The sequence below is a fragment of the Acanthisitta chloris genome, unplaced genomic scaffold, assembly GCF_000695815.1.
Source record: "Acanthisitta chloris isolate BGI_N310 unplaced genomic scaffold, ASM69581v1 scaffold23617, whole genome shotgun sequence".
NCBI classification, from domain to species: Eukaryota; Metazoa; Chordata; class Aves; order Passeriformes; family Acanthisittidae; genus Acanthisitta; species Acanthisitta chloris.
The window spans coordinates 1-14,109 of record NW_008684604.1 but is presented as its reverse complement, the minus strand read 5'-3'; the positions used below and the strand labels follow the sequence as shown (position 1 = coordinate 14,109).

The following is a 14,109-nucleotide window of genomic DNA, read 5'->3' as shown; positions in this document are numbered from 1 at the left end:
GTCCATTCCAACCCCTAAAATCGTATGATTCAATGATTTTGGAATATGGAGTTTGGGAGAAAAAGCCAGCAAAATATGCCTGTAATTTTTTAGCACGTGTCTCCTACAGGGTATGTATGATAAAACTTGCTCATTTCCTCCCAGCTAGCATGGCAAAAGAAAAAGGTGTTTTCAAGGGCTTTCTTAAAGCAACCCAGTCATATTGTGTTCTTTTTTCTTAGAACCATAGAGTTTAGGGGTTGGAATGGACCTTACAGATCATCCTGCCCCAACCCCTGCCCTGGGCAGGGACACCTCCTCACTAGATCAGGTTGCTCAAGGCTCATCCAACCTGGCTGTGAACACTGCCAGGGTTGGGGCAGCCACAGCCTCCCTGGGCAACCTGGGCCAGTGTCTCACCACCCTCACAGGGAAAAATGTTTTTCTCACATCCAACCTAGCCTTTCCCTCTTTCAGTTTGAACCCAATGCTTGTTTTCAAATGCCCTTCAAGGGTTAAACTAATGACTTTGGACTAAGGTCAAATGAGTTTAGATTTAAAGTTGTGTGAAAGTGTGTCCTGCTTTTAAGAGTACATGTTCCTGCAGCCTTCAGCACAGTAAGGTTTTGTCCTGTTACCATAGTAAGCAAAGCACTTGTTTTCTGCTTTTTCTTTAGGCTCCTGTCTATGGCATGAACCGACTTACACCTCAGCAACATATATATGCTTATCAACCCCCAATGCATACACCACCTCTGCAGAACACTTCTAGCTGTATGTTTTCTCAGGAAATGTATGGGCCACCCCTGCGTTTCGATTCTCCTGGCACTGCACTCATTTCTCCCCGGGCAAGTGAGGACTATTACAATTACAGTGTTCCCCAGGCAAGCACAAATCCCACACTGCCTAAACCAGGTTATTTCACCAACCGTTCAGCCACTCCTCCGACTCTAAAACCTGCAGAATCCAAAGTGATGCCTAAGTTTGGCCAGACAGGAACAACAGAAGGATCGAAACCAGCTCTGCCAACACCAGCACAGCCAACTCAGCCCACAATGTTTAAATTTAAACCCAACTTCAAGTCTAATGATGGAGACTTTACCTTTTCTTCTCCTCCTCAAGTTGCACCACAGCCTCTTAATGCACCTTTTAATAGCAGGGAGAGGCTCTTGGATCTTCTGACATCTGATAAACCTTTACAGGATGATAGATATGCTGACCAAAAACCAGTTAATGACCACGCCAATAATTCAAGAAATATCTTCACTTTTAGCAATAAACATGCTCCAGGCATCTCTCTCAGAGAAAACATGGGACAAAACGCCCACAAAAACTTGGGTTTTGAGAAGGGTGATATGTTCAGTGTCCAAGAAACAAGCAAGCCTCTATTTATGACTTCCAGTTCAGATTTGGCCAACAGAAGTCATGAAACAGAGGGAGGAAGCACCCATGGTGATGAGGATGATGATGGTCCTCATTTTGATCCTGTGGTGCCTCTCCCTGATAAGATTGAAGTAAAGACAGGTGAGGAAGATGAAGAAGAATTCTTCTGCAACAGAGCCAAGCTCTTCCGTTTCGATGCAGAATCTAAAGAGTGGAAAGAAAGGGGAGTTGGAAACGTGAAAATACTGAAACATAAAGTATCTGGCAAATTTCGGCTCTTAATGAGACGGGACCAAGTGCTGAAAATCTGTGCAAATCACTACATCAATACTGATATGAAATTAACCCCGAATGCTACATCAGATAAGTCATTTGTATGGCATGCTTTGGATTATGCAGATGAGTTGCCAAAACCAGAACAGCTTGCAATTAGGTTTAAAACACCTGAGGAAGCAATGCTTTTCAAGAAGAAGTTTGAGGAGGCACAGAATATTTTAAAGTCACTGGGCTCAAAGGCTGACACAGCTGGGACTCAGAGTAGTGGGACTGCAAAGGAAGCAGTGACTCAGGACAGCAAGGAGCCTAGCAGATCCATTGCTGGAAGCCTGAACTTGGGCTTTCAGTTCTCCAAAGATGGAGCAAGCAGTGAAGCTGATAGCAAAGGCAGCGTGACAGCTACATCAACTACATCTGGCCCTACTATTTCATTTGGAAAGGATCCTCAGCAAGCCTATTCTGGTGGATTTGGGCAGCATCTCTTGAAGAAGGATCAGTGGGAGGGTAAAGTCTGTTTAGTTCTGAATGAAGCAGCTGCAAAGAATTGTGTGGCATGTCAAAGTCCAAATCCAGATACGTGGGATTCACATGTCACCCCATTAAGTGGCTCTGCAAGTTTTAAAGCCAGTGGTAACACTGTGCAGGACACATTTGGATCTGCTTTTGCTAAAAAGGAAGGGCAGTGGGACTGCTCTGTATGCCTAGTCCGAAATGAAGCAAAGGATGTGAACTGTTGTGCTTGTCAGAGTCCTAATCCTCAAAGTCAACCAGCTATGGCTCTACCTACTGTTCAGGCACCCCTCACTCCTGGGTTTGGTTCCATTGCTGATGCAAGTAAGCCACAGAAAAATGGGTTTGAAGGGCTTTTTGCTAAAAAGGAAGGGCAGTGGGATTGTAGTACTTGTTTTGTGAGGAATGAAGGTTCGTCACTAGCCTGCGTAGCCTGCAATGAACCAAATCCATCTAAGCCTGGTGGAGATGCCCCATCAGCTCCTACTTTTGGCTTGAAAAGTACATTATCTGAACTTGATGGTGGACAGTTGGGAACAGGATTTAAGTTTGGTCTTGAGCAAGGCAAGACACCTTCATTCACATTTCAGATTTCTTCTGATACTGAAGCTAAGTCTGCAAAGGAAGGATTTAGCTTTTCAATGCCAGTGCCTGCAGGGGGATTTAAATTTGGGATACAGGAGTCTGGTATAAATAACACTAAGCAAGATGAGCCATCCAAAGAAGGTACAACCAGCTTCTTAAAGAGCGTTGATGAAAAGGACAAAAAGGAACAGCCTTCAGAGAGTGGAATTGGATTCCAGTTTCAAGAAACAGCAGACAAAGAGAAAGTTGACTTTGTTTTTGGGCAAAGTAGCAGCACTGCTACTTTTGCTGAGCTTGCAAGAAATACTCCTAGGGAAGGCTTCCAGTTTGGCAAAAAGGACCCTAACTTCAAAGGCTTCTCAGGTGCAGGTGAAAAGCTGTTTTCTTCCCAGAATTCCAAAATGGATCAGAAAGCAAACACATCTGCTGACCTTGCTGAGAAGGATGATGATGTGTACAAGACAGAAGAGAGTGATGATATCCATTTTGAACCTATAGTTCAGATGCCTGAAAAAGTAGAACCATTTACAGGAGAGGAAGATGAGAAAGTGTTATACTGCCAGAGAGTGAAGCTGTTCAGGTTTGATCCAGAAACAAGCCAGTGGAAAGAACGTGGGGTGGGCAACCTGAAGATTCTGAAAAACGAAGTGAATGGCAAGGTCAGAATATTGATGCGGCGCGAGCAGGTCCTGAAGGTGTGTGCAAATCACTGGATAACGACAACGATGAACTTGAAGCAGCTGTCTGGCTCAGACAAAGCATGGATGTGGATGGCCAGTGACTTCTCTGATGGTGATGCAAAGCTGGAACAGTTGGCAGCAAAATTCAAGACTCCAGAGCAGGCCGAGGAGTTCAAACAGAAGTTTGAAGAATGTCAAAGGTTGCTGCTAGATATACCACTGCAGACACCCCATAAACTTGTGGATACAGGCAGGACAGCTCAGCTCATACAGAAAGCAGAAGAAATGAAGTGTGGCTTAAAAGATCTCAAAACTTTTCTGACAGATGACAAAACTAAACTGTCAGAGGAGGAAAATGTAAACTCTGTCAGTGCCAACAGTACTTCTGATCTGGTTATAAAGCCACATGCTGAAAGCACTGGGCCTACTCTGGAGTGGGATAATTATGACCTGCGTGAAGAAGCACTGGATGATAGTGTAAGTAGTTCTGTATATGCATCACCTCTTGCAAGTAGCCCTGTAAGGAAAAATCTGTTCAGATTTGGAGAGTCCACCACTGGGTTTAGTTTCAGCTTTAAATCTGCCTTGAGCCCATCCAAATCTCCTGCCAAACAGAATCAGAGTAGGACATCAGTAGGCACAGATGAAGATTCTGATGTCACTCAAGAAGAAGAGAGAGATGGTCAGTACTTTGAACCTGTGGTACCTCTGCCTGACCTTGTGGAAGTGACCAGTGGTGAGGAAAATGAGCAAGTTGTCTTCAGCCACAGAGCTAAGCTCTACAGATACGACAAAGATGCTAATCAGTGGAAGGAGAGAGGGATTGGGGATATCAAGATCCTGCAGAACTACGACACCAAACAAGTGCGTATAGTCATGAGAAGGGACCAGGTACTGAAGCTCTGTGCCAACCACAGAATAACACCAGATATGAATATGCAACAGATGAAAGGATCTGACAGAGCTTGGGTGTGGACTGCGTGTGACTTCGCAGATGGGGAAAGGAAAGTAGAACTTCTGGCTGTGAGATTCAAGCTGCAAGATGTTGCAGACTCATTTAAGCAAATTTTTGATGAGGCAAAGCATGCCCAGGAGAGAGAGACACTGATAACTCCTCTTTCCTCTCGTGCCAATACACCAAAGGAATCACCTTGTGGTAAAAATGCTGTAGCTGTGCTGGAAGAAACGACCAGAGAAAGAACTGACCTCAGCCATGGGGATGATTCTTCTGATGTAACTGTTGAGGCTGCAGAGGTGTCAAACACTTCGGAAACACCAACAAAAACAGTGGTTTCTCCTCCCAAGTTTGTATTTGGATCTGAATCTGTCAAGAGCATTTTCAGTAATGAAAAGTCAAAGACATTCACATTTGGAAATACTTCAGCCACTGGTTCTCTCTTTGGCTTCAGCTTTAATCCTCCAAGAAAGAGTGAAGACCAGATTTCACCATCCCAGAACACAGCCCAGAAAGAACAGGAAGCCTCTGAACCACCAAAAAGCTCTAATGCTGCTCAGAAGCCTGCAGACAGCAAGGTAGACAACTTGCCTGCTTCAACACAAGATGGACCCTCTAACTTCTCCTTTAAGATTCTGGATAAAGGTGAGTGTCTATTCTCATTTGGTTACCCAACTTAGTAAGCAGTCAGCTCTGTGCTGTTCATTACTCTTTCTTCTCTCAGGAATGTGTAGTTCCTTTCAGTTCTAACACAGGTTATTCACAGGTTCTCCAGAGTAAAGGAGTGCATTTTAAGTCGATGATTTTCATATAAAGATGAAATGCAGCACAGAGTTTTGTTGTTGACTGAGAACAGGAATTTGCAGGGGAGGGAGCTATAACTCTGAAGTCCTGTATCTAAACCTTGGGCTTAAATGCTTGAAGCAGCTCTGAATTCACTTTTTGAGACTCAGATAGGTAGTTGGTATTGTATGTGCTCGGGCCTTTGCTCTGCGTGGTGAAGTGTGAGAACAGCAAATGTGCTTCAGCTAAAACTGGAATTATTCCTGTGATGGAAGTTCTAAAACTACTCCATACCCTTTTTCCAAGCCTAGATGTTGCCCTCTGTAATTTCAGTGGTGTAACTTAACACCAGATGTTAGCTTATTTCCTTAGCCTGAAAAGAGATCGTGTGATTGTGTCCTCGGTGACACAGTTTCTGTCCCAGTCTGACAAAGATGCACTTGCAGATGTTGTGGCTGTGACACAACCACTACAATGTGCTGAAGTGTCTCTGTGAGAAGGATGGGATGGCTCAAGATTATCAACATATGCTCTCTGCTCATTAGCTAAGGAATCACAAAGTCATGTGGCAGAAGATAGTAGCTGCATTCCATTCACATGGGTTGAAATAAGCTTGTCTAGAACTACCAGATGAAATTTCCTGCTGTGAAATACAACTATGGACTATTTACAGAGCGTAGATAAGTCTGTTTTAAAATTCCAGGTAAACACTTATATACCAACAATTTATTTTTTTAGGATTTAATTTTAGCCTTTTTAAATCTAACCCAATGGCCTTTTGGACAAGCACATCCTCCTTGCAACCTGATAGTCAAGGTATTTACATACTGCACTGAATGTGTGATACAAACACTCTAGCAGGCATGGACAGTAACCCAGCTGTGCCAGAGCAGTTGGCTCAGTAATCCTTACCATTAACCTGCATGCTGAAAAAGAGTATTTAAAATTGTGTGTCTGACTATTGTATTTGTCCTGTTAAAGAATGTCTTTAGCCCTTAGTGTGTTTACATGAGCCAACACAGTGGATGGCCCTGTTTAAGCTTTTGGCTTCTGTTTGCCTGATTTTCTGAGGGTATCTGCCTTGCACTTTGCCATCACAGTTTTACTGAATGTGCACTGGAGCTCTTAAATTCCCCTTGTCTAAAGAAGTTAAAATCTGTGATTTTTCAGAGAAAATGCCTCTTTAGTGCCTGAGGTCTTCTACTTCATGTCAATGAGGGAATATTGCTTGGAAGATCTCGAGACAGGTTATCCAGTAAAATACTTGGACATAATTAGCCTCTCTAGAAATGTTTAATTCAGTTTCCTGGTCATCAGTGTTAACTGCTGCACTTTTGAAAACAAGGACTGTACAGATGTGAGAGAGACAACTCTTTAGCTACTGCTGCTTAGCTGCTGCTTCTGTGTCTATACTTCATATATAATCTGAAGTTCACCTTAGCTGGTTGGAAAACTTGCTGAGTAACCAATTTTATAGAATCAACCTAGTTGGAAAAGACTTGCAAGATCATCAAGTCCAACCCTACTGTGGTTACTAGACCATGGCACTAAGTGCCACATCCAGTCTCATCTGGAAAACCTCCAGGGATGGTGAATCCACCACCTCCCTGGGCAGCACATTCCAATGCCTGAGCACTCTCTCTGTAAAAAATCTCTTCCTAATATCCAACCTAACCCTCCCCTGGCAGAGCTTGAGTCTGTGCCCTCTTGTCCTGCTGCTGGTTGCCTGGGAGAAGAGACCAACCCCCACCTGACTCCAACCTCCTGTCAGGGAGTTGCAGAGGATGAGAAGGTCTCCCCTGAGCCTCCTCTTCTCCAGGCTGAACACCCCCAGCTCCCTCAGCCTCTCCTCATGGCACTTGTGCTCCAGTCCCTTCACCAGCCTCGTTGCTCTTCTCTGGACCTGCTCCAGCCCCTCAATGTCCCTCCTGAGCTGAGGGGCCCAGAACTGAGCACAGTTTGCATTTGTTTGCATTCAGAACCTGTAACCAAAACTGTCACAACTTATAGTTTGATTTTTATGTCGTAAGATGTCACTAGTGGTACTTCTTGCACTAATGGTATTTCTCCTTGCTGTAAGCATACTCAGCTTACACAGTTCAACAGCGTTTTAATTTTAAATAGCAAATTTTTAGTCTGCATAAGACTAATGTTAGTGTGAGTGTTGTCTGTTGAACAGGATGGGCAATGAGGCTGGTAAACCACTGCAACAGTGTTACCTGTTGTCGGGGTCTTCCAGCAACCTTTCTGCCTCTCAAATTAGAGGGAGCACAGGATTTTACCAGCTATGTGACTGACTTTGTAGACATTTTCTGTTGTCAAAGATAGTGTTGAAAATTTTCCAATCCGAAGGAAATTTGGTTGGGTTTTTTTTTTTGCTGTAAAACTAAATAATCCACATTTAAACTTAACTCTAGTGAACTTGGTGCAAACTTACTCAGTCCAATTAAGACACGTGCTTAGAATCATCAAGGTTGGAGGAGACCTCTAAGATCATCGAGTCCAGCCATTAACCTGTCACTGCTGGAACCTCTAAACCCTAAACCAGATCCTCCAGTGCCAGATCCAGACACCTCCAGGGATGGTGACTCCACCACCTCCCTGGGCAATATACCAGTGCCTCAACACCCTCACAGGGAAACATTTTTCCTGGCATCTAGTTTGAATCTCCCCTGTCTCAGTTTATGACTTTTCACTGAAGTCGTAATATGAACGAGAAATCTGCTGTTCAAAAATTTCATCCTCCATCTGCTTTCTGCAGGCTCAGGAAAGCTATTGAGGTCTTAAAAATATGAGCAAAAAGGATTGTAATGGTCTATGTGCTGGTAATGGGTTTGAGCTACATTCTGGTGTATACATGTCTGAAATGATTAACTTGCAAAGGGAGAGTCCCCTGGGAAAATGACGAGGGAGGGAATACCTTGAAATAAGGCCTAAGTTTGATTCCCTACTTGGGGTTTTACTTTTTCTTTACTTTGCTTTTTACTCTTCTTAATGAAATCTACTGGTCAGGCACTGGGATATTGCCCAGGGAGGTGGTGGAGTCACCATCCCTGGAAGTGTTAAAGAGGCATCTGGATCTGGCACTGGAGGATCTGGTTTAGGGTTTAGAGGTTCCAGCAGTGACAGGTTAATGGTTGGACTTGATGCTCTTAGACGTCTCCTCCAACCTCAATGATTCCATGATACTAGTGATAAAACTGCCTCTAAAAAGCAGGCTCATTTTAGTGTGTCAGTTGTGTCAGAGGGTCAGGGGATGCATCTGAAATGTTACATGTCTTTTCTGTTCTTGTCACCTCTTGCAATGTCAGATTGTATGCTCAGGAAAATCAGTGTTTTTCTGGGACTGAGTAGTAGTTTGCTGTCTAGGTGAAGATTTAGGTTTCCACTGACTACATTGTGCCACAGACTTAACAAGTATCTTCTTCTTATGAAAAGCACAGTGAGCTTTTGAGACCATCTTCATGTTCTGTTGACTAGTTTAGCTCAAATCTGGAACAATGTTAATAAACAGACTGAGGTACTAACACAGTCAGATTGTTCCCGGAAGCAGCAGATGTGAAGATACTGATGAGCTTATGGAGTAGTTCTGATACATAGTTAACAAATTTGTTTCACACCTTTATGCCCAAACTCCCTCTTTCCAAACTACACTGTAACCTAGACAAACAGAACACCAACCAAACCAGACATGATGTTTACATTGGTGTGTTCTCTCTTTACTTCCATTTTCTCCTAATGAACTCTATATTTGTTCCCAAAGTTTGTTACCTGCTCTTTGCTCTAGGCTTTACTTTCAGCTTTAACCTTTGATCATGCTCTGTCTCAATACTACTGGAATGGACAATTTAATGTCGAAAGAGAGAGGATAAAAAGCTATGTAATACTGAAATTGGCACTGATATTTTTTCCCTGCTGGAAAAGCTAGTTGAATTAGGATGAAAGCAATATTTTTTTTGTTGTTCAGCAAGGTAGAACTGAAAGCTACTGTACTTTTGTAACAATGAAAGTTTCAGCAACATCTATTATGGTAGAGAATAGTCAATAAAAAGCTCAGATTTCCATAGGTAATCTGAAATAAGTTCTGCTCAGTTGCTGTTTAGTATTTTCTAGAACTTAAAGCACTGTTAAGCAATGCAGTAAGACATTTTGCTGTACACAACTTCTTTCAGGCTTGAAATTTGCTTGTTTGTCTCTGTATGATACCTCTGTCCCTCTTCTCCATATTTTAGTTGACATGAGGAATTAAATAGTCCTTGCAGGAGTATAAAGATGCAGCTCCGTTTCTGTTCTAATGCTTTCATTCCAAAGGCAATAGAACTGGATGTAGCTGGACATGCATGTTAGGCTTTCTGACATTTTAACATGCTGTTCTGTCCTAGCATCCTGTGACTTGGATTTTTCTTTCCCGTGGATCAACAGGAAATATATAGGGCCTTAGAGCTAATTCAGTTCTGTACTAATGTGAGGTTATTGTTACTTCCTGTTCTGAAGTGGTTCAGTTGTAATGGTCTGTTCAATTTCTGTGCAAAGCTGAGAAGACTCCAGCATCAGAAGATGACCTTCCATCTGATGAGGTGGTTATAGTGTACGAGTTAACACCTACCCCTGAACAGAGAGCGCTCGCTGAGCTGCTCAAGCTCCCTGCAACCTTCTTCTGTTACAAGAATAAGCCTGGATACATCAGTGATGAGGAGGATGGTAAGCAGTGCTGAAGTTGATATTTGTCTTGCCTTTTTGTGGGGAAAGGGTGGAATACACTGCAGTGGTACACACCCCACCTTGAGCACTCTATGCAGCTTTGAGTGGCTCAGTGTAAGAAGGACATCAAACTGTTGGAGGGTGACCAAGCTGGTGGAAGGCCTTGAAAATGCCAGACTCAGGAGAAGTGGCTGAGGTCACTTGGTTTGTTCAGGAAAGACAGGGCTGAGGGGTGACCTCGTCACAGTCTGCAGCTTCCTCAAGGGTGGCAGTGGAGGAGGAGGTGCTGATCTCATCTCTCTGGTGACCAGTGATAAGACACAAGGAAATGGAATGAAGCTGTCAGGGAAGCTCAACTTAGGAAAAGGTTCTTCACTGAGAGTATGGTCAGGCACTGAACAGGCTCCCCAAGACAGTAGTTACTACCACAAGCCTGTCAAGAGTTCAAGCAGCATCTGGATGATGCTCTTAGTCCTATGGCTTGGTTTTAGGCAGTCCTGCAAGGAGCAGGGAGCTGCAGCTGGTGATCCTTGTGGGTCCCTTCCAACTTGAGATCCTGTGTGAATGCTGTCAGAACCATTAGACACTGCAATGTTCCTGTTTGGACCGATGGGAAGTAATCCTGTCAAATTCCATGTGGCCAAAGATGTACACTCAAGACTTCAATGCAGAAGGGCACAATGCAGACCCAGGAGTGACTAAAGGGAATTTAATTTGTACAGGAGTGTTATGGATGTTGACACTCATTACCAATGCAGCTGATTAGGTAAGACTACATAATCAGATATTTGAGCAAGAGACTTCCTTCAGTAAGTATTTTTAGAGACAAGGCAGTCTTTGTATTAGAAGCAAACATGCTCAGGTGTCCTAAATGCTAGAATAATGGGGTTTTTTTTCCTTTTAAAGCAAATTCCTAATACTAAAACTGAACTTATTTTATGTCAAATCTTGTTGTATGCAACTAAATTACTGCTGATGTATTCAGCAGCAAATATGGTAAATGGAAATTCTGAAACGTTGTATTCAACAGAAAATGGGAGAAGACAAGCCCACCCCTCACAAACACCTGAGCTTGCAAGTTCTTATGTAAAGATCTTCAGTCTTCTTTCCCAGATCTGTTGTAGTGGTACACTGAATAAAAGCACTCAGTAAGAAATGTGCTTTCTGAAAACAAAACCTGTGCCATGTGTCTGTAACAATCTAGGCTGAGAGAAAGTGTCAACAGCACATTGGGGGACACGTGTGCAAAACTAGAAGTGAAAGCTTACTTGCTCTCACCTGTAGAACTCTTGCAACACAAGCAAACTTTATACTAGGCTTGTGAGTCAGAAGGACTTAGACTTCTCTGACTTAGAGGGTGCCTGAGAACTTACACTTGATTCCTGTATTTCAGATGAAGACTATGAAACAGCTGTTAAGAAACTTAATGGAAGACTTTATTGCAGTGATTCACAAGTGAAAAAGAAATTGCAAGAGCCTGTTAAAGGTATGTCTGAAGAAACTGTAAGTGTTCTGCTCTATGTACTGAAACAGACTCTGAATCTGAAGGACACAAGGGCAGAGGTTAATTTTCTGTTTCCTGAGGTAGTTTTTAGAACCACTGATGCTGGAGCAGAGAATCTGTATCTCAAAGCACAATGTTAAGCTCACTGTATTAAACTGTTAGTTAGCAGTAAAGTGGTACCTGAGTGAGAAATGTGCATTTCAAGTGATCTCTAAACAAGAACATCAGAGTCTCTTCCTACCTTGAGCCTCTTCTGAGTGTCAAAGATTCAGCTTGGCATGATATTGGACAAGACAAAATGTTGTCTACGTCTTCAAATACTCCCTACTTCTGCAGCTAGTCAGTTTAACTAAGAGTTAGTACTGTTGAAGTTAAAAAGATATTTGGTCTTTGTAATAAAAGTAGAGGTATAGAAGACTTGAATTTGCTACTTATATTTATGTCTACTTTGGCTGTGCCTTAGATGTCAGTGTTACAAACTGAAAGTCTGGTTAGGTGCTTCTAGAAGTGAAGTTTGGAGTTCTTTGGAGGATATGTGCTGGAAAGATGTATATATTGAGCCATCTGCATATGAGGAAATATTGAGAGAAGCCATTAGCTGGAAGAATGAACTCTTGATCATTGCATGGAAATTCCCTGGTGGCAATAGGAAACCACATCTGTATTTCCATTCTAGTCACCCACATTAAGTTAGTCTTTACTTCCACTGTTTAAACAGTAATGCTGTTGGGAAAACTCTTGAGGTCTGTCTGCAAGTTGCTCTGGCTCTCATGAGGTTAATTTATGATGTAGGTGCTAAAAGTTATTTCAGTGTTCTACTGCCTTCCCAGCTGTTTTCCACTCATCTTTACTCCTTGCAGTAGGCATCACAGGGAAAAGTGAACTCAACGGTGAAAGAGAATGTGCTGCAGCTTGGGAAGAGAAACCAACTCCTGAGGAGAAAGCTGAGGCAGAAACTCCTCAGGTTCCTTCTACATCTGTCTGTGGGGTCAGCAGTGATACTGAAGATGACAGTCCAGAAGACTTACAGACAGAAGCTAAAACAGAAGAAATGAAAGTAAGAACTAAATCTTTACTAAACTTCTTCTTATTAAACTTGTACAATTACTTCATATACACGTGAGAAACTCCAATTTTCCCCTTGTGAGAACTAAAACATCCAGTGGGGAAAAACATTTGAGTCTTTTGTGGCTATGCCTAAATTCTTTGCCAGCACTGAAACAGAAAGCTTTGAGCTTAAATTCCTTGGGAAGAGAAAGAAGGTACAGATATTCTCAAAGTATAAACTGCTTTGGCTAGTAAAATCATTCCTGATGTATTCAGAGGGACTAGTTCATTTCTGGAAGTATTGTTTTGGAAACATACAGCTGCAAAGATACTTCAGTCTCTTTAAGTTAATGTCCTTGTGTGTTAAGTTAAGCTCCTTTTTTCACCCTGGAGGAGCAAAGTGTTAGCCCTACATTATTCCAATCACCCAGAGAGATTTTGGCTGTAGGATGTGCCATGGCTGCAGGGAGGAGACTAGAGGGGAATGGTCATAAGCTGAGACAGGGGAGAGTCAGATGAGATGTGAGGAGAAATGTTTTCCCTGTTAGGGGATATTGCCCAGGGAGGTGGTGGAGTCACCATCCCTGGAGGTGTTGAAGAGGTGTCTGGATCTGACACTGGAGGATCTGGTTTAGGGGGTCCAGCAGTGACAGGTTAATGGTTGGACTTGATGCTCTTAGAAGTCTCCTCCAACCTTGATGATTCTGTGATTCTTAGCCTCCTAAGGAAGATGGTTTGTGTCCTAAGCTCTTCCAGCTTATTTGCCTATTATGTTACTTGTTTATTAATCACAGGAGAATGAGGCTGCAAGCTCAGGTGACTTAACCTCTACCAACAAGGAAGAAATACCTACTCCAGCTGAAGAGGTGACAGTATTTGTGCAGTCAGCAACCAGCAGCAAAGAATCAGATTCCACCACAGAAACTCTGCAAGTATCACAGACTTCATCACAAGCTGATGAGAAGCCTGTAGACTTGTCAACCAAAAAGAGTGATTCGGAGTGTGCTGAGTCGACACAAGGTAAGATTGGGGTATGTTTTGGGTTTTATGTAGATCAGTTTATCTAATGTAGTTGCTGTGTTGGGGAGAAGTCGTACCAACTGTGAATTAGAAGCATTAAGTGCCAATCTAGTAAAAATGTGGGGATTAAATTATATGTCATATATCATTTGATATAGATACACAAATATATCAAATTTTGTTGTGTTAAAATTCACTCCTACAGAACAATGATAGTGTTTGTGTAATTTATATATAATAATATATATGTATAGTATATAATAATATGTAGTAACTTACTAGAACTCTGTGGATCTGCACAGAAGGAGCATGCTGAAAATCTCTCACAGTCCTGAGCCCTTTTTTAAGCCATGATAGACTGATATTATGACCAATGTTATACAAACTTTATTGGAGGCAAAAATACTGTAGACACTTCTCAAGTTCTTGTGACTACATAAATGCATTTTCTTTAAGGAAGCAGAGAAAAACCTTTTACTTTGCTTTCTTGTTTGACAGAAAACAAAATCATCTCCTTTGGTTTTGGCAATGCTGCAGGGCTGTCTTTTGCAGATCTGGCTTCCAAAAACTCTGGAGACTTTGCTTTTGGCTCTAAAGGTGAGTTAAACTGGTCTCTGAGACAGACTTCAGCTGAAATTCTGCTTCATCAGAAAGCAGAGAGGGACTTGGCGGTGCTGGTGGCACAG

General features: G+C 42.5%; 1 protein-coding gene across 1 annotated transcript; it reads left to right on the top strand.

The window, feature by feature from the left end:
* Nucleotides 1-656: 656 nt before the first annotated feature.
* RANBP2 (RAN binding protein 2) lies at nt 657-14,094 on the top strand (the record flags this gene model as incomplete). The annotated part of the gene is made up of 7 exons (XM_009079414.1): nt 657-2,838; nt 2,902-5,013; nt 9,685-9,852; nt 11,246-11,340; nt 12,246-12,413; nt 13,198-13,423; nt 13,922-14,094. Coding segments are annotated over 7 exons (5,124 nt in total), but the record flags the coding sequence as incomplete, so codon positions are not given.
* Between the last annotated feature and the right edge of the window lie 15 nt (nt 14,095-14,109).